Source organism: Nelumbo nucifera, chromosome 2 (assembly GCF_055504915.1).
Source record: "Nelumbo nucifera cultivar China Antique chromosome 2, China Antique-T2T, whole genome shotgun sequence".
NCBI lineage: Eukaryota > Viridiplantae > Streptophyta > Magnoliopsida > Proteales > Nelumbonaceae > Nelumbo > Nelumbo nucifera.
Genome location: NC_142650.1, coordinates 47,355,045 through 47,376,326, shown reverse-complemented (window position 1 = coordinate 47,376,326; position 21,282 = coordinate 47,355,045). Strand labels below are relative to the sequence as shown.

At 38.2% G+C, this 21,282-nt stretch overlaps 1 protein-coding gene across 5 annotated transcripts in view; it reads right to left on the bottom strand.

Moving 5' to 3' along the window:
* LOC104602522 (autophagy-like protein) overlaps positions 1-21,282 on the bottom strand; it is a 49,916-nt gene that overhangs the window by 6,674 nt on the left and 21,960 nt on the right. For 3 of the 5 annotated variants that reach the window (XM_088898085.1, XM_088898084.1, XM_010266244.3), the window contains 6 exons: positions 15,688-15,744; positions 13,738-13,844; positions 13,587-13,625; positions 5,981-6,069; positions 5,801-5,879; positions 5,009-5,056 (listed from right to left, as the gene is read on the bottom strand). In XM_088898085.1, the coding sequence (XP_088754211.1) occupies positions 5,009-5,056; positions 5,801-5,879; positions 5,981-6,069; positions 13,587-13,625; positions 13,738-13,844; positions 15,688-15,744 (419 nt within the window). Of the gene's footprint in view, positions 1-5,008; positions 5,057-5,800; positions 5,880-5,980; positions 6,070-13,586; positions 13,626-13,737; positions 13,845-15,687; positions 15,745-20,593; positions 21,068-21,282 lie in introns of those variants that run through there. The other 2 variants (XM_088898086.1, XM_010266246.3) reach the window with 2 other exon arrangements.

Here is a 21,282-nt window from a genome sequence, read left to right as displayed (position 1 = left end):
CCTTGGTATTGAAGTTGCTCGCTCTCAGCAAGGCATCTTCATTTCCCAAAGGAAGTACACCCTGGATCTCCTAAAGGGTACAGGGAAGCTAGGAGCTAAACCAACTGACACACCTATAGATGTTAATCACAAACTTGGGGATTGCAGTGGTGAATTCTTGAAAGATCCAAGGCAGTACCAAAGACTTGTAGGCAAGTTTCCCTACCTATAGGCAAGCTTCTCTACCTATCCATGACCAGGCCTGACATAGCATATGTTGTGGGTGCCCTCAGTCAGTTCATGCATGCACCCAAGGGGGCACACCTAGAGGCAACATACAGAGTTCTTAGGTACCTGAAGAAATTTCCAGGGTCAGGTTTACTCTTTAAGAAACATGGGCACATGAGAGTAGAGGTGTATACTGACGCAGATTGGGTTGGCTCAGTGGATGACAGAAAATCCACCAGCGGGTATTGTACCTTTGTTGGTGGAAACCTTGTGACTTGGAGAAGCAAAAAACAGAGTGTGGTGGCCAAGTCAAGTGCAAAGGCGGAATACAGGGCTATGTCACATGGAGTTGTGGAGTTACTGTGGATCAAGAAGCTATTGAGTGAGTTAGGTTCCCTTTGATTATCCTATGTCACTCTATTGTGATAACAAAAGCTACCATCAACATCGCAGCCAACCCAGTTCTCCATGATAGAACCAAGCATATTGAAGTGGACAAACATTTCATCAGAGAGAAAATTGGGATGGGGCAAGTGTGCGATCTTTGTGACAAGTTGGGGATGATTGACATCTACGCCCCAACTTGAGGGGGAGTGATGAAATATGTAATATATGCCGCAGAAGGGCATTTTGGTCTTTTTCTTTTTTTTTTTAAATTTTGTCTTGATCGCCCTAACATTTAAATAGCATTGCTGGGTGCCGCCAGCATTAAGATTTTTGGCTCTCACATCATTTTTCTTCTTCTTCTTCTTGCTGAAAACAAGATGCTTTGGCATCTTTGTAAATATTATAGGTCTCTTCTTTAATAAAATCAGTTATTCATGAAAATATTACTATCCCAAAATTTTATTCTATTTGTTTTACTCTCTCCCCCACTCTACTCATCTGATCCAATTACAAATGGATTGAATTCAGATCACCTTTAACTGGATCAGACTCAAATTTTAATTTGGACAAACAGATATTGTTTGCATCCCTAAAATTAGAAAGAAGCACATTTGAGAGAACTTAGTAGTAGCCCTTATTGGTGACAAGATGAAGGAAAGTTGACTGGGACAGTTTTGTCATTTGCATAGATGGCCAATGATTGTAACAGTAAGGAGCGATTACAAGGCTCTAAAAGAGTAAGGAAAAGACCAAATAAAACATGGACTGAAGCAGTATAAAATGAACCAAGGACTTGTAGTTTTACAGAAAACTTAACTCTTCATAGGGGTACAATAGTGAGAAAGGATTTGTGAAGCCGACTCCAAAAGATTGGGGTTGAGGTAAAGCTGAGTTGAGATTATAGTTATGATACTTAGAGTAAATATTTATCCTATTCAGGACTTGAACCTACAACTCTACAGTCGTTTTATTTTAACATAACACTCCAACCAATTAAAGTAATAGGCATTTTTAATTTTTAGATGTTAAAGTTGTATATTCTTATGCATTGGATTTTCTGTTATCATTTTTTCAAAAATGGCTTATCACTTTATTTGAGTGCACGCACCTCACCTTGCACCTAAGGCTCTAGGATCCATTTGTGCTTTAGTTGCACTTCTCATTTTCAAAAGAATGTCTCTTGGGTACCTCAACAACATGGCATAAAATTTATGGGGCACTTTGGAACCACAATGGAGAAATCTTGGTAATACATACGGATCCCATTGGTACTAGGAACTCCATAAAAGGCAAAGCTATGTTCCCTTCTACCAAGGTCAACATGCCAAATTCTTGGATCATGAGAGACTAAATGGTGAAGGAGATTTTAAGTGATAATTGAGTGGATGAAGGGAAAAGGAATTCCATGAATGAGTGGATGCTAGAAGGAAAAAGGGAATTCAAGGAGTGGTGATCAAACATGACCTTGAGAAGGCATATAACAAAATAGATTGAGAATGCCTGTTGAGAATAATGCCATTGAAAAATTTCGGTTAAAATGGATAAGTTCAAACCTTTTCAGTTATTTATCAAAAAAGGGTAAGTTGGATAGAGGCTACTTCAGTGGTCTGGGGCTAAGATAAGGATGTCCTTTATCACCTTGCTCTTCACCTTGGTGGTGGTTAGTATCTCAAGAAAGCAAAAGAGTTAAATTTGCTGAAGGGCTTTGAGGTAGGCAGGGAGGGGTGCAGATATCTCATCTCCAATTTGTAAATGATATTATTGTGTTCCTGGAAGCCAAGGAAGACAAATCTCATCCATTTAAAGTGGGTTCTTAGTTGTTTTGAGATGGTAAGTGGGTTCTTAGTCGTTTTAACAGATTTAATGAAATCTTGGGTTGTAAACTAGAGGAGTTGCCTTTAACCTGTCTGGGATTGCCTCTCAGTGGATCCAAGGAGTTTGAGCTTTTGGGATCCAGTCGCAGAGAAGTGTGAGAAGAGGCAGATACTTGGAAGAAGAATTACCTTTCGAAAGGGGTAGACTCACTTTAATTAAGTCAAACCCTTTCTAACCTACCAATTTACTTTCTTTTGGTGTTTCAAATCCCAGAGAGTTGAATCATATTGCAGATGGATTAGCTAAAATTGGAGCAAGTTTAGAAAATTTATACAGCAACAGGCTTCCCCCCTTGTAATTTTGCTTTTCTGCTGTTTGAGTTCTCTTTCCTCTGTAGTACATCTGCTCATGTACTTCCCATTTTTTCTAACGAAATATGGTTAACTTTTTCTCCAAAAAAACAAAAAATCCCAGCCAAAGTCAAAAACCGACTAGAAATCCTTCAACATAAATACTTATGGGATGGAAGGAATGAGAAAAAGAACCACTTGGCTAGCTGGAATCAGGTATGCAAGCCAAAGGGAGCTGGCAGGTTGGGAATTGGGAGGCTTGTTTGGGAAGAATAAACACTTGTGCCCTCATCCAAAGAAAATATAGTGATAGGTTATGCATTTATCGTGCTGTTTGTATTATGTATCTCCAAGATAAACCACCGAGCATCTTCTCTTACATTGTTCGAAAACCAAAAGAATATAGAACTATTTCCTTGATTTGGCTAGTGTTAGTTTGGATAGCTCCTGAGCACATTATTGAGTTCCTTTGGCAATGGCATGGTAAATGTTTTGGAAAAAGGGGGAAAATTTACTGGTACCCCATTGCTCATGCAGTGATGTGGAGAGTGTGGAAGGTGAGGAACAATCACATCTTCAACAACAGGATCAGAATCTAATGGAGAATTGATTAGTTATATGTGCAACTCCTGGGTCATAAGCTCTCCTGAGTTCAGGGGAATATCCTTAAATGATTTCCAAAGAAACCTGTCTAAGATCTAATATTTTTTCCGCTCATTCTTTACCCCCTCCCCCCCCCCAGTTGGGTCCACTTGTGTGAGGTGGAGAGGGGATGAGGTTAAACTTAGATGGAAGTTGCTTGGGAAATCCTGGAAAAGTTGGTATTGGAGGAGTAATACAGAGCAAGGAGGGCAACATCTGTTGAGTTTTAAGTAGACTAATCAGGGAAGCTGACTCAGCTAAGACTAAAGTACTAGCTACCCTAACTGGCCTCTGTATTGCAATGAAGCTGGGCATTTCTCTTCTTACCTTAGAAGGAGATTCAGCAAATACTGTAAATGGTTGGGAGAAAAAGACGGTGGTCCTTGGAGGCTGGCTCACTTTTTGTCAGAAGCTAGAGATATTGTGAACCCAATGGCTGTAAAATTATTCTGGGTCTCTTGGGAACCGAACTCTATTGCTGACAGGTTAGCTAAATCAGGAGTTCATTTGGATGTAATGTATTCAAGAGTTTATTTGCTTCAGAGGGAGGGATTTTCTTCATCCTTCTGAGAATAGACTTTTTTGGGGGTCCCTAAGATGTATATAATGTACAGAATCTCTTTTGCACAGAGGACCATGTATACTTTTTGCTAATTAATGCATTACATTGATACTTTACCTTTTTCAAAAAAAAAGGTATAGTAATAATTCTCTACCATTTTAGTTTTTGCAGGATCCACCTGCACCTTGGAGTTGTGCATTTTCTCATGTACCCCTCCCTTTCTTTTTAATATAATCAGTTACATCTATACATGATAAAAGAGGTTATAACTTCGTACCCAGCAAGAACACCTCATTTAAATGGATACCTAGATCTGCAAACTCTTTAGTAGATTCTTTGGAAAGACAGAGCTAATACAGTAGATTTTTACTGGGATTCTACCCATAGGGCAGGCATTTGTGAAATTTAATCATTTTCTTCAGCTTTAATTCTAGAAAGGTATGTGTGTAAGGTTCATTTTGATCCAAATATCTTTCAGTCTTGGTATCTAATATTTTTTATAGTTACAATCAAATCACTTTACTATGTGTCTAAGAGAATAGTAGCACTGGGTTTACTGTGTTGGAGAGGTGGCACCTCATGCCTCTCCAAGGGACTGTATCTTTCTCTTGATCTTAATGAAATGTGATATTATTTATCAAAAAAAAAATATCCTAACTACCACATGATTGATTATTGATAATGCTTTAGCTTTTGTTTAATAATCTCTCATTGATCCATTATCAATAAAAAAAATTATTGCATATCTATATCTATCTCCAATCACTTCATTGTTGGTTTTTCCCTTTTTATTTATTTCCGGGGGAGGGGGGGGGTAAAGAAGAGGGAGGAAAAAGATAAAAGCTCCAGTATATCTATACTTGATCTCTAAATCCACATCCCCTGTTCCTAACCCACCATAATCCTTTCATAAGAAACCAGTTAAACCCATTGCTAGGCCAAGTGAGTGAAGTCTGACACAAGCAGTAGCTCCTTCCAATGGTGTTTCGTAGCACAATACCAAAGAGGAAAAAAAAAAAGACCACAAATGTCATCTTAAGGTTACCTTTGTTCTTTGTGGTAAACTAAGCCAAAACTCCAAGTTCGGAATGACCTGGAAAAAGAGGATAACAAAATTCACGTAAGTAATTGTATATATTTCCAAACAGAACCAGAAAAGATGGATATTTACTCTCCAAGCATTTCCTAATATAAAATGTAGCCACAAGCTTTGAATTTTGTTGTCTCATCAAGTCTAAAATGCTCGTTACAAGCTAGAGGTGACAAAACAATGGATGGTAATATAACATTTAATTTGAAGTTCTGTAGCTATGGTTTAAAGACACCAGGATATATACGTGCAGTAGACAAGGAGTAGAGCCCACCATTTGAATGGCCCCCACCTAGGAGATCTCACAGGGAAACCAACAACCAGTTTCGATGGCCAAAGATCCCAATCTATTTGACCTTTAGACTTTATGGACATACTTTATATTATTCAACCATCCAAAAGAGTTTTATACATCAAATTGATACAACCATCATATTGGTTGCTGATGTAGATGTCCAGGCTCAGCCTCACTAACCAGTGCATTTATGTCATTGTGCAACATGCAGCTATCATGATGGTCCTCAAGAACCATGACTTAAAGTAAAAAGCATGTTTAATTTCATGCACCAGATTGATCAAATTCAATTACCATCAATAGTGATCCAGGTCATGGAAACACAAGGCATAAGAACAAATTGATGCAAATTAGCAGTATTACAGAGGCCCCATTAACAAAGGAAACTACATACATGTTAGACTGGAAGAAGACCAAGAGAAAAAAGGGAACCAAAGTGAAAGAAAACTTACTTCTATTCCACGAATACCCAGGAAGAAAAATCGATAAACTGCACCGACCAGCAAATACCCTCCTAGAAGGCATAAAATTCTGAAAATAGGAGCAACATTTGTTAACTATTGTTCTTACGAATACATACTACATGCATTTTGAAGCAATTCATAACACTTGGAATTAATTGAAAAACTTACATTGTTATTATAGTACCTAGCCAGCCCCACCCCCTTCGGTGAACAGATATAATCTTGGCACAACCAGCAGGATGTTTTAGAATTGTGGCCTGTAGAGGGCCACAAAAAGATTTTTTTCAGTAACATGAGAAATTTTGTTGATGAGAAAAAGAAATATACAGCAACAATGTAAAATAAAAAATTATACATTATCCATAGCAAAGCTTTTATGGAGCTAGCCCCACGCTGCTCCCTCCCCAATATATCCAAGTGGTCCAATTAAGTTACATAATGGATGTCCTCCACATTTCAGGCTGTCTATTAACACCTGAAGGTTTTAAAGTGGGTTCAGAGGGGCCATATATTTCTCTTCTGCAGTACGCTGATGACATTTTTTAGGATGCCACAGTGGATCAAGTGCTGAGTTTGAGAGCCATTTTTTGACTAACTTTGAAATGTTAACTAGGCTGAAAGTTAACTTAGCAAAAGCCTTTTAATTGGAGTGGGGGAAGTTCGGAGAGAAGAGCTAGAGCAGTTTGTAACTGTTTTTGAATGTCAGACCAGGGAGCTGCCTTTTTTATATCTGGGTCTCCCGGTAGGTTCTAAGGCATCTGCTGTTGGCGTTTGGAGGCCAATTGTAGAAAGGGTGGAAAGGAGGCTGGAGAAATGGAATTCATAATATCTCTCTTTGAGGTGTAGAATCACACTCATCAGAAGTGTACTTTCAAGTTTATCGACTTATTACCTTTCGCTGCTGAAGATTCCAGCTGATGTGTTTGGTAAGATAGAGAAATTACAGAGGGATTTTCTCTGAGAAGGGGTTGAGGATCCTAAGAAGTTCCATTTGGTAAAGTGGGGCAAGGTGTGTAGACCAAAGGAAGGAGGGCTGGGATTCAGAAGGATAAGATTATTAAATAAGGCCCTTTTGAGTAAATGGTTGTGGAGGTTTGGGCTGGAGAGGTAGAGGGAGTCTCTTTGGAGGAGGGTAGTGGTTGGAAGATAATGGGGTGGTGAGGTTTGGGTGGGAATCAAGGGAGGTGTCAAATTGTTATGGGGTGAGTGTTTGGAAAGGAATTATGAAATTTAACCAAGAATTCAAGTCCTTGGTTAGTTTTAAAGTGGGAGATGGATCTAGGCTGAGATTTTGGGAGGATGAATGGTGTGGAGTTGGGAAATTGTGTGAGCTGTGCCCTAGGCTCTACAGGTTGTCTGAACATCAAGTGAGGGTTGATCAGTCCTATGAGATTGGGGGGAGGTGGTGTGGGTGTGTGGCATCCTAAGTTTAGAAGACCTTTGCTGGACTGGGAACTGGAAGAATGTTTAGTGTTACTCGACAGACACGAGCAAACAAAGGTTTCAGTTTCTTCAAGGGATGGGTTATGGTGGAAGGAGTGCAAGGATGAAAAGTTTTCTGTGAAATCTTTCTACTTGAAGCTGATTAGAGATCATTTGGATTCAGACCAAGTACAAGGTATTTGGGGGAATCCAGTTCCTCCTAGAATGAAAGCCTTCACATGGCTAGTTGCTTTGGACTAGAGTAGGGGCTTTAACATGGTGAGCTACTGTTACTTATGCCATTCAGATGAGGAGACAGTCTGCCATTTGCTCTTCTCTTGCAAGATTGCAAATTTCATCTAGAAATTTTATTCATTCCTATTTGGGGTTAGAGGAAGGTGGGCCTTGGTGCAACAGTTGGGTTGCTTCATTGTGACCTGGGTGACCAGGGTTCAGCCTCTCTGTATGCAGCTATGCACAGAGGTGTAAGGCTGCACATATCTGTCCCTCCCCAGGCCCGGCATTGGCGGAAGCCTCATGCACTGGGCTGCCCTGTTTGGGGTCAGCATTTCAGCCAAGATCCACAACAGAATTTTTCTCTAGCTGGCCAAAGCTCAGAGGTAGCAAGAAAGCAAGGATAGTTTGGAGCTACAACCCATTTGCAGTATGTTGGGTCATCTGGAATGAAAGGAATAGAAGGCTATTTGAAAATAAGTCCAAGAGCATTGAGATGTTGGTGGCTTCGGTTGGAAAACTAGTGTTGGGTTGGGTTTTGGTGCTCCCAGATTTTGCTCAAATTAATCGGGCAGATCTGGGGGAGAGTTTCTGGAATGTACTTGAAATCCAATTGACACCTCTTAGATTGTAATATCCTTTTTTTTGGTTTAATGAAATCTGTTACTTTTGCTCTTCAAAAAAAAATTTAACACCTTCCTGAGCTAATAAGTCTGCAAGGGAATTGGCAGGCTTTGCGATCCACAAAAACTCAGCCTGCAATCTTCTAGCCAGGAATCTTGTCTTCCTAAGCTGATGTCTGAAGCTCCAAGGTCCCACCTCACCTCTCAACCATCCTATAAAGTTCAGCACCCCCTTCAACAATCAAATTGCTATCCTCATGCCATGTCAGCATATTACTCTATCCTTACTGAGTTGCTAATACCTAATGGTCCCAAAAAAGCCATGACAATGTTTCCTCCATGTCCCTGAAAACACCCTAAATTCTGACTTCCCTGGGTTTCCAAGGATGCATCCATCAAAATTCATCTTAATCCTACGTAGGAGAAGGGGTCCATGGTATAATGCATAAATCCCTCTGCATAGATGTAGAAATGACTATTGACCATCATCTAATGGTATCCACTGCTGGGAAACAAGAAAATTCTTCCATTGTCTTCACCCAATGAATACTTTTTGGCACACCCAATGAATACTTGAACCTCAATTAAAGCAATAACTCACTAGTTACTTGATTGTTGTTTATCTAAGAAACCAGAAATGATGAATTTCATATAGAAGTAATGACATGCAAACTAGATGAGCTATTAATTGTTGAAATAAAGACACCAGAAAAATGAGAGCATTATTGTATCTGCCTTGTATTATTGCAGGGGGAGAGAGGGAGGGAATACTGGTATTTGAATTGTTATTTATATTCTTAATTGGGACACAGAATAGTTTTAACTGCTTAAAGAGATAAGGTAGAAGGGAACCCCAATATTTATGAATCTCTTTTCCCAAAGCAGTTAGGATTTGTTCCATAGATGTATTCCTACTTCTGAATCATACAAGTTTTTTTGTCTATTTTTCTTTTCTGTTCTTTTCTTTTCTTTTCCTTTTCCTTTTTTATAGTAAAATAAAATTTCCATTAAAATCGAAAAAGAGAATACAAGAGAAATGTGATAAGACATCACCTGAGAGAAGAAACTAAAAAACTCCCAAAACAGCTACCAACTCACAACATAACCTTACAGCAGAGACTGAACAAAAAAGCATGACTCAAAGACTAAATATGAAACACATCCCAAGAACCAACCAAAAGCAATGGCAAACCCTGTTTAAAATTCAAGCAATCCAACCAACCCCATTAGACTAACTAAATGGAGATCTCAGCTCCCCTCTCTAAACTCAAAGAAGCCAAGCTCCACAAAACCTCCCATCAATCAAAATTAGTCCTCCCCATCTAATGCATGTTCATGTACTTTTCCCTTGGCCCATGCCTCTCCTCCTCCCCCTGAGGTGGATTTCTTCAGCCTCTCCTCCTTTTTCCTTTTCTGAATTCTTCAAAAGCCCTTCTGGTCTCACTGCCCCACAAAAATAGACCCAAAATCTTGCCAACCTCCACGTCCCTATCAACAATTTTCCATAAATCCCCACTACCAATCTTCCTTTCCTCAACTTCTGTAATCAGGTTGTCATCTTTCCCTAAGACTTCAAATTCACCCTCCTTTTTTACTTCTCTTTTTGTTTCCTTTCAGCAAGGTTGACCTAGAATTTACAGAGAGAAATATATCTAAACAATCCAAGATCACACCATGATTAATGTTTTCAAATCCATTATGCCAAATCCCTGTGGACGAAAGATAGTGTTTTACTTTATCCAAAGTTCTTCAACACAGATAACCCGTTTTAACTCAGTTCCTCTTGCTCTGTTCTTTCACAAAACCAAGCCATACATGCAAGCTCATGCAGTAAACCCCAATGTAAAGAAAGAAAGAAATGCAAAACCTGTGCAATCTGTGGGTGCTGAATTCGGAGAATTTTAAAGGAATCACTTTAAATATGCTTCAGCAGAATGTGGTGGAGTTGTTATTCTCTTCACCCAGTCCTATAAGAGTTACAAGCCTCCCTCAGACAAGAGAAGAGGAGGAGGTGACTGAACTTTGATGAAAGTGCTCTCTGAAATCTGGAAACCCAGAAACAGCAGGAATTGGTGGTGTGTTTAAGAGAAGGGATGGAAGCCTTTTGTGGGTCTTTAGTGGACCAATTGGGACTGCTGATTCTACAAAGGATGAAATCTTATCTGTGCTAACTGCTAACTGGTCTCTGTATCACAAGAGATCTAGGTTTGACTATTGTAGTAATCAAAGGTGATTCTATTAAACATCATAAAGTGGCCAGGGGAGAAGGAAGGTGGGCCTTGGAGATTTTCTCACTACTTGGACAAGGCAAGAGATCTGTTGGAGTCCTTGAATGTAAAGCTAATCTGGATTCCTAGGGAGTTAAATTCTGTAGCAGATAGCTTGGCTAAATCTGGTGTTCACAGGGAAAGTTTCTACAGTGACAGAATTATGCCTTGGTAACCTGTGTGGCTTCCTTTGTACATTTTCTCATGTACTCTGTTTTTTAATACATTACAATCAGTTACTCTTTCTCTCAAAAATAAATGCAAAACCTAACCCCACCCCCCAAAGGTGGGGGTCAAAAACCTAACTTCTGCTTGTTTTGGCCTTTCTTTTATGGATTTGGATAAAATATAACTTAGGCTGACCCTTTTTTCCCGTTTTCTCCCTTTTATTTAGGATAGGTAATATCCTATACAATGCTTTGTATTCTACTTGGTTTTTTATTAATAAATCTCTGATCAGTTGCTAATTATGTGCATTGAACAAACGAGAGAGAGAGAGAAAGAGAGCCTAACTCCAGCCCCAAAAGCCATCTGTAGAACCAAGTAGATTCCAATAGGTTATGATAAATTACTAATTACAGATGATGACTCAGCAATAAAACATCATCGTCATCATCTAAGCCTTGTCCAAAGTCCAAACCATTTGGGGCCAGCTACATAAGCCTGTTTTGTCATTCCTTTCTGTTTAGTAACATAAATTATTGCTCACCACTTAGCCCATGTCCTTTTTGGTGTGCCCTTAGCTCTTCTAGTGCCTTCAACTTGTAACATCACTTGTGCTGTAAATGATCTTCTCTACATGTGCCCAAACCATCTTAGTCTACTACGTTCCCTCATTTTATCATCTATTGGAGTTACCCCTAGGTTTCTTTGAAAAATTAATTTATGATCCTATCCTTTATAGCTTTCAAACTCATCTGTCTCAGCATTCACATTTCTGCCACACTCATTTTTTGGACATGTTTCTTAGTTGCCCAACACTCTGCTCCATATAACATTTCTGGTCTTATAGTTGTTTTAAAAGTTTTTCCCTTTAGCTAAATGGTATTCTCCCATCACATGAGATTCCATATGCACCCCTCCATTTTGCTCATCTTGCTCTAATTTTATGAGTAACATCCTCCTTTATCTCTCCTTTGTTATTTATTATCAAACCAAGGTAATGAAAGAGGTCACATTGAGATATCTCTTGCCTCCAATTTTAAGCATACCTTGATTTTTTTTGGTGGTAAATAAAAAAGAAAAAAAAAAGAAAGTGTATCCTGATTTCTGCTCCTAATATTATTAAATTTACATTCCATTAATCTAATTTTGCATTTAATCTACTCTAGTTTTATCAATTAATACGGTCATCAGCAAACAGCGTACACCATGGAACCTCTTAAATATATTTAGTCGGTCCATCCATGATTAGTGCAAATAAATAAAGGCTAAGTCCTGAGCCTTGGTGAAATCCCATTGTAAAGCCCTCAAAACAAAAAGCTTTAATTTTTGGTGGCAAGGACCTTTCCAAAAAATCTTATTATGAAAAAGTTTTGATTGTTTCAATCAAAAATTACACCTATAGCATAAAAATACATGACTTAACATGAAAATAATGCCAACAAAAAATCTAAAAGAATAATAGAGAAAACGGTATTTGCTTCAACAATACTAAAAGGGTCAAGTTTTTTCTAAAACTTTGTGGCTGTTTGATAACAGCTAAAGCAGTTGAACAGAATGACTTATTGCTTGGTCTTTTAGTGCATAATATAATTATACAATAAAATATTTGAGGGCATACTAATCAACTCAACTTCAGCTTCAGAAATTAAGGAGGTAAAAACCTACTTAATAACTTATTCACCAGAGACAAAGCAACAAGTCATTCAATTCAGCCATTTCAGCTGTTCTCAAATGGCCCCTTAGAAACCAATAAACGAAAACAGAAATATTTAAAAACCACAAGTGAGAATAACTGTATATTAGTTGTATTTTCTTCCACGAAAGATGCATACTTATTACAATGACTATGAATTATTTATTTATATACGGTCTAGATGTTATAAGAATATCATACACAATGATGTAAACCACTTTCTACATTTCCTTTCCTATTTTAAATAGTTATTTTGGTTATATAATGAATCTTAAGTGTGTTTGATATTTACTGTATCTTTTTCAAACTTTTATTGTAATTTGTAAATTTCCAGCATTTTGTGGTTTCCATAATTTTAAAATGTTTCTATAAGCTTCCATGGATTTAATAATGATGTTTACATGAATTTAAATGTATTTATTAGTTTTGAGCAAAAGAAAAAAAAATTCCACTTCCACATGGGCCCAAGTCTATACCAAACCCCCAAGGTTTACTTGCATCTTACACAGCTATGTAGAATTTTTTTTTTTTATGAATAACTGTTCTGATTTTATATATATGAATAAAGTACAAGGAGTTGTTATGTTTCCCCACAAGGTGGCTAGCCTCAGCCACCTATCCCAGATTATCTTGGGGGATCAGTCCCCCAGGACATCTCATTTCTTAATGCCCCCTTCTTTTGCCAAACTTTCTACTAGTCCATTGACTGAAGGTGATATCCAAGTAGCTATGGCTGTCAACTCTCTCATTAGTTTTTCTTATCTCTCTTATAACATGCTTGTACCTCCAAGAGTCCTCCTTGTTTTCCTTTAACCATCCAACTACAATACAAGAATCTCCTTCAATATAAGATTTCTCAAATTCAACCCTTTTGCCCTTCTTAGTCCTTCTACCACCGCCCACAACTCAGCCCTTGTTGAGTCTCCAATTCCAACTGGCACAGAAATTCATCCTTTTGATATCCATCAAAGGTGGATACCATCTAGGTGATACTGCATGTCTAGCCATTGGTCTTTGAAGGCAATATCGTAAGACATGAAAAATCTATAGAACTGTACAGATACCATGCATAGAATTAAGGCACATACCATGACTCATGATTATACATCCAACTCTGAATCCTAGAAGGCCAATATCTGTTGAAGTACTTAAGTTACTTCTACCAACTTCCCTTGGAACCCAGCATTATCAGAGAGTTGTGTAATTATAGGATGAACTAGGATAAAGAAAAGGTGAAAAACAGAATAACAAACATTTACACAGATCAGTTCCATGTGTACACAACCCAAAAATAGAATCTACAAATGAAAATTCCTCAAAATAATAAAACATAAACACTCAAGGAACAGAAAAGGTTTGTATTCACATACATAGTCACATGTCCCTGATTTCTCCAATGAGTATGGTCCCTGTCATCAAAAAGGAGGGAAAAAAGAATTTTTTTCAGGAAATCTTAGGCCAAAAGGCATATGCATAAACTTCTTTAAAAGATAAATATGTGTAATAGATTACTTCACTTACTTCAACTCCATTTGAATCACAGAAAACGGATACTGTCAATGAACAGTTACCCTTAGAGCCACTACTTGACATCCTAACATTAACACCCTTTTGGGGATCTTCTCTATCTGTCAAATTAATTAGAAATGAAAGAAAAAAGATCAATCACACATGGGCCACATTAAGAAACATTGGAAGAGAATAACTGAACAGACTATGAATTGAAACAAGTATATCAAAGAACCAATTTTGGCTTTATGCTAGGGAGATCAACCATGGAAGCTATATTTCTTTTGAGACGATTGATAGAAAAGTTCAGAGAGAAGAAGAAAGATCTTCATATGATGTCCATTAATCTAGAAAAAGCTTATGATAGAGTTCCTAGAGAGAGAAAATGGTGGATCTTGGAAAAGAAAGGGGTTCAAAATAGGTATGCAGATAGGATATGTATGAGGGGGCAACAACCAATGTTTTTTTTATCAGTGAGGGCAACAACCAATGTTAGAACACTAGTGGTAGAGACTTCAGATTTTACAATTGCATGGATCTTCACCAAGGTTCAGCACTTAGCCCTCATCTATTTGCTCTGGTCATAGATGAATTGACTAAACATATTTAGGAAGAAGTTCCATGGTGCATGTTGTTTGCAAATGACATTGTTTTAATTGCTGAAACTAATGAAGGATTATATGCAAAATTAAGCTAATGGACAAATGCCCTAGAAACAAAAAGTTTTAAAATAAGTAGGACTAAAGTAGAGTATATGACATGTAAATTTAGTAATAATAGGAGTGTAAATCAAGATACACTTAGGATTGGAGACCAACAGATAACTCAATGTGACCATTTTCAGTACCTTGGTTCAATAATTCATAACAAGGGAGAGATTGAGGAGAATGTCACCCCAAGAAGGTTAGGAAAAATGGACGGGTGCATCTAGACTTTCGTGTGATTGGAGAATACCACTTAGATTACAAGGAAAAATCTACAAAACAATTGTAAGGCTAGCTATGTTGTATGGAAAAAGGTGTTGGGCAGTCAACAAATAACATGTTCAGAAAATGAGTGTGGCAGAAATGCAAATGCAAAGATGGATGAGTGGAGAAACTAGAAAATATAGGATCAAGAATGAAGCCATCCATAGAAACCTAGGAGTAGCTCCAATAAGTAATAAAATGAGAGAGAGAGTGTAGACTCAGATGGTTAAGCCACGTGTATAGAAGACCACCAACAGCTCCAGTTAGAAGTAGTTTGTTACAAGTGGAAGGGGCTAGAAGAGTTAGGGGCAGACCAAAAAGGATATGGGTAGAAATAGTAAGAAATGATTTAAGCACTAATAGTTTAGCAGTGACTATGGCTTTAAATAGAATGGATTGGTGAAATAGGATTCGTGTAGCCAAACCCATATAGTTGGGATGAGGCATGGATGATGATGATGATGTATAGGACAACAAACAGAACATGCTTATCCAAGTAGTTGGGTATTTGATTGGACCAATTATCAGATAATATATGGATATATAGTCCCATATATGTATCATGAGTCTTTATTGATCTATACCCAAATACAAATACCAACACAAAATGAATATAAATACACAGTGAAAATACAAACACCAATAGTGTATATAAGTAGGAAGATGCCAACTTTCTGAAGTCCATGGATGTTGACACAATATTTGAATTCAATAACAGTATTTACCAACTCTTCCTATTTTCAGTGATTAATAAATTTCTTCGTTTATCAAAACAAACAGTATTTACCAACTCTTAACCACCAAGTCAATTTCCCTCCAAGAAGGAAAAAGACAGATGATATCTGATATAACCAGACTAAATAGACTTTCCATTGCATGGTGACATAACAAAAGCGAAGTTATGATGCTAAGAAAACTTGATATTCTATTTCCACTGGTAGAAAGAGGGAATAGAAAAAGGAGAAATGGCTAGAGGATGAGGAAATTATGTTACCAATGAGATTAACATTAACACTTGAAGCTTTCCCAATAGTTGTGCATACATGATACCCTGCATACACCAACCAGATTTAGTTAGCAAGTTTTGAACGATCACCTCTCATGGTCATCTTAAGTTTGGCAGTAGTTTTTATCATGACTTGTGGAAAAAAAGAGGGTATAAGCTCCAAATATTTTATATATTATTTTAGTTTCATAAAAGCAACAAAGACCTTATTATGAAATAAAAGATAAATGATATACATGCATACATACAGAAACCAGACAAGGTCAAGAATAGGTAAGCAAAGGGATAGCAATAAAAACAGACTGCCTTAAGTACCTTCTTTATTTTTTATGAATAGCCATAACTATACCTTAAAACTACAAGTTTTCAACTTCCATCTATAAGCAAGTTTCCCTCCCCCACTATCTTTACAATTAAATATTTTGTCCATATGAATGCACAATTTCACAAAAATATTACTTAAAAGTTAACACAAGCCAATATAAGTGGTATGCAAATAAGAAATACTTAATTTATATTTAAAAGTGTCACAATATGTTTGGCATGGCAAAAGTACAGAATATGGCATACCATTTAGATTGATAGAAACCCATGCAAGGATGGCATGTGACAAGTTGAATCAATTACGTTCTTATCTCATTTTCTTTTCCAAGTTAGATAACATGTTCACATGGAGTATAAGAAAGTAGCTGATGATTAGAACATTACAATATTCAGTCAACTTTTGCAATTCCTTTACTCTTAACTTCCAAAGAATTTTATTAAATTGATGGTAAAAAAATGAATATATATGTAGTTCAACAGTAATAAAAGAGAGAAAAAAGAAGAAGGGAAAGAGAAGAAAGAGAGTTCTATTCTGTTGTGAGGCTGGCAGCACCCTAAGTTAATATTTATACTTAGGGCGACAGCTTATAACAAATAACATAGGAAAAAACCAAAAATGCCCTTACTAGGCCACCACATATTAAAACATTCCCCCTCAAGTCGGAGCATATATGTCAATCATGCCCAACTTGTCACACAATTCATTATGTTGCAAATAGTAAAAACCCTTTGTAAGGACATCAGTTAATTGTTCCTTGGAACTGATGTAAGAAGTACAAACTTCCCCATTTTCAAGTTTTTCCCTTATGAAATGCTTGTCAACTTCAATATGCTTGGTCCTGTCATGAAGAACTGGATTGGTTGCAATATTAATGGCTGCCTTGTTGTCACAGTAGAGAGACATTGGACCATCAACAAAGAAGCCCAACTCTCCAATCAAAATTTTTACCCATAGCACTTCAGCAATTCCATGTGCCATGGCCCTATACTCAGCCTCAACACTAGATCTGGCCACTACACTTTGTTTTTTGCTTCTCCAAGTGACCAAGTTTCCACTAACAAAGGTACAATATCCACTAGTTCATTTCCTATCATCAACTGCTCCAGCCCAATCTGCATTTGTGTAGACTTCCACTTTCATATGACCATGTTTCTTGAAAAGTAACCCAGTTCCTAGATATTTATTTAGATATCAAAGTACTCTCTCAACTACCTCTAAATGGGAGGATGTTGGTGCATCCATAAACTAACTAAGGACACCAACAACATAAGCTATATCTAGTCGAGTCATTGATAGGTAAAAAAGTCTTCCTACCAACCTTTGAAACTTCTTGACATCTGTCACTGGTTCTCCAATACAATCACCAAGCCGATGGTTTTCCTCAATAGGGGAATCTACAGGCTTTGCTCCTAACTTTCCCATGTCCTGCAAGAGATCTAGGACATAATTCCTTTGGGAAATGAAGATGCCCTTTTTTGAGCGGCCAACTTCAATACCAAAGAAATAATGTAGCTGTCCCAGATCTTTCACCTCAAACTGCATAGCGAGGGAGTCTTTAACCTTTTGAATCTCAGAGTCCCAATTCCTAGTAATCACAATGTCATCAACGTAGACAACCAATACCACAACATTCTTCTAGTTTCTTTTAACAAATAGAGTATGGTCAGATTGGCACTGCTTCAACCCAATTTGTTGAAGAGCCAAGTGAAATCTGCTGAACCAGGCCCTTGAGGATTGTTCCAAACCATATAAAGATTTTTTTAGTTTGCAAACTTTCCCTTCACACCTGTGTGCTACAAACCCAGGAGGATGAATCATGTAAACTTCTTCTTCCAGATCCCCATTCAAGAACGTATTTTTGATGTCCAGTTGGTGGAGTTCCCAATCAAAGTTAACAGTCAAGGATAGTATAATCCAAATAGTGTTCATTTTAGCAACTGGGGCAAATGTTTCTACATAATCGACCCCATACACCTATGTATATCCTTTTGCAACTAACCTGGCCTTATATCTTCCAACCGACCGATCTGCTCTGTGCTTTACTGTGAATACCCATTTGCACCTCATTGGCTCCTTGCCTTCAGGAAGATTCACCAACTCACAAGTGTTGTTTTTGTATAGAGCACCAATTTCTTCCTTCATTGCCTCTGTCCATTCAGGTATAGATAAGGCCTCTGCAACACTTTTGGGAATGGAGACACAATCAATGGCAGTCAAAAAGGCACGAAATGAGGGTGTAATGTTTTCATAAGACAAGAACTAAGCAATATGATGCTTAGTAGTACATGATCTAACTCCTTTCCTATGAGCAATCGGGACATCAAGATCATTAGTAGAATCATCAATAGCAATAGGTTCAGTAATATCAAAGGGAACAAGGGTACTTGGGTTTTCCTTCAAGGAGTCAAATGGTGCTAGATGTATAGTCTCAAGCTGCTCCACAACCTTTGAATTCAGTTGTCCTTAATGGTGCCTCAAGAAGACACGGAATGGAGAGGAGTCATGAATAAAGGGAAGAGGAATTTGAGGAGCTTGCCTCTCCTCTTTCACACTGTTCTCCCCCTGAGGAGAGACATGGAAGAAGGATTCAGATTCAAAAAAGGACACATCCATTGATACAAAGTATTTATGTGTGATAGGATTGAAGCATCTGTATCCCTTCTGGGAAGATGGATAACCCAAGAAAACACATGGAATAGATTTATGATCAAATTTACCCCGGTTTGGAGATAGATCATGAACAAAATACTTACAACCAAACACACATAGGGGAATAGAGAATAAAGGGGATTGAGGGAAAAGAAGTTGATGTGAGGCCTTGTATTGCAAGAGATGTGATGGCATACAATTGATAACATAAGCTGCGGCCATCACAACATCAACCCAAAAACGTTTTGGAACATGCATGTGAAGCATCATACTGCAGTCAACTTCAAGAAGATATTGGTTCTTCCTTTCGGCAACGCCATTCTGTTGTGGTGTTCTAGCACACGAGCTTCTATGAAGAGATCCATGAGTGGAGAAAAACTCAGCTAAGTCATGATGGAAATATTCCTTCGCATTATCCGATTGGAAAATTTGGACTTCAACATGAAATTGAGTAAAAATCATGCGGTGGAAATCTTGCACAATCTTGGGTACTTCTTCTCTGAAATGCATAGGATATATCCAAGTGTATCTCGAATAATTATCAATAAAGCTAATAAAATACTTGTACCCACCCTTAGTAAGTATGATAGGCCCCAAACATCAGAAAAGACAACATGGAAAGGTAAAGTAGATCTTTTATTATTTGATGGAAAAGTTGTTCTACAATGCTTACTCAACTGACATGCTTGACAATGCAAACTAATGATAGACACAAACTTGAACAATTCAGGGAACATAACTTTCAAAGACTCAAAGGACAAATGACCAAGGCGATTATGCCACAACCACAATTGAGTTTTTGTAGACTGACTCATAAGACTCATAGGAGCCGATGTCGCAAGAACAACTTTATTCTCCAAGATGTAGAGGCCATCAACCATATCTCATTTACCAATCGTCATCCCCAAGGTTAAATCTTGGAAAACACAAGAATGAGGAAAAAAAGTTACACAACAGTTTAAGGATTGATTGAATAACTGGTTCCGGTATGAAACATTGTAGATCTGGTATGAAAGAAGAGAAGACAAGGGAGAAAAATCTCACAAAAAATGGAGAACCAAGGAAAAGAAGCAGAAAGTTGGATGGAGGAGAAGAAGTTTGTGGAAGCCAACCGATGGAGGAAGTATCTCAAGGTGGAGGCGAAGAACTTTCTACTGGAAGAACTAAAAATTAGAGGGCAGACTAGCTTGAAAAACAGGGAAGCTAAGCTAGCTGCGGTGTTGTTGGTAGGACTAAACATGGTAGAATGGTTCCTAAACTTTGTAGATGCAGCCAGTGCAAAGGGAAAGGAGAGATGTTGGAAAGAATTCATAACAGAGATGGGACGGAGGTATGAGGTGGAATGCAGGAAAAATCATAAGGGTTGATTCATAGCACTTACAGAGCATTTTGGTAACAATAGGAAGCAAATGGTCTATGTACCAGAAGGAAGAAAGAGCCAAGGGTGGACTGAAATCGTCAAAGTCTTGAGAGAGTTTCTATCGAGAACGAAAATGGAAAAGGAGAAAGGTTTGGATCAGGTGGAAAAAAAGGTTCACTCGAAAACAGTAGTGAATTCTGAACCCCCTAATCGAATGGTTCCTACCTTGGCGCAGGATGGAAATAGAGCGGCCATACTTGTATCGAAGGAAAAAGGAGATTGGGCGAACAAACTGATTGTTGAAGTTGACAAACCAGGGAGAAGCTGGAAGGAGATTGCTAATTTGGTGACAAAACAACTGAAGATGAAGACTACATATGTATTAACCCCGTTTAATGAGCGCAAAGCGGTACTTGATCCTTTGGATAACAAGCCAAATCTTGAGGTTGTATGTCTGCAAGATAAACTGGGGTCTGTGAATATATTCAGATGGTCTCCCTCGTCAAACTCGAAGGAATCCATGATAATGGATGGAGTAACAGTGCATGTGGTTGGGCTACCTTTCCATCTTTGGAAGGTTGGAGTTGCAAAAGCTATTGCAGTATTGTGCGAAGCAAGACTATCCGGTGCCTTTTGGGGAGACCTCAGATCTGCAGCTATATTATTAAATGGAGTAAAGCCGGAGGAAATTCCCAGGAAGGTAAACTTGAGAGTGGAAGGAGCCTTCATGGAGGTCTGGTTGGCTTCCTCCATTGAAGCTGGAATGTGGAGGGAAGCTCGAAGGGAGGAAGATGGGGAGGTCGAGGAAGAAGCATTATGTAGCAGAAGGGGATTGGTAGATCTGCAAGGATTAGACACTTTCACAAAAAAGGGAGAGCAAGCTTTTGGAAATTCAAAAGCTTTGCTGAAGAAGGAAAATCGGAGACGTGCTTCACAAGACTTTAGCTGGAGGTCTGACAGATCTTATGTTTTAGCAGTTACTAATGGCGGTAAAGGTTCTGCATTAAGCACACCTGGTCGCAGGACAGATGGTGAAAAGGGGCAAATAAAACTTCTTGAATCAAAGGAAAAAGGGAGTAGGGGAGTTGAAAAGTCGGGCATCACCAATAGGACCCAGTCTTTCCCCAATCTTGTCCAGGTAGGAGTGGGCCTTTTCAAAGAGGTAGGCCCAAGAAAATCGGGCCAACTTATAGAAGAGTGGGGAAAACTCATAGTGGGCCGCCCATTGTGGGCCTATCTAAGGTGGGAC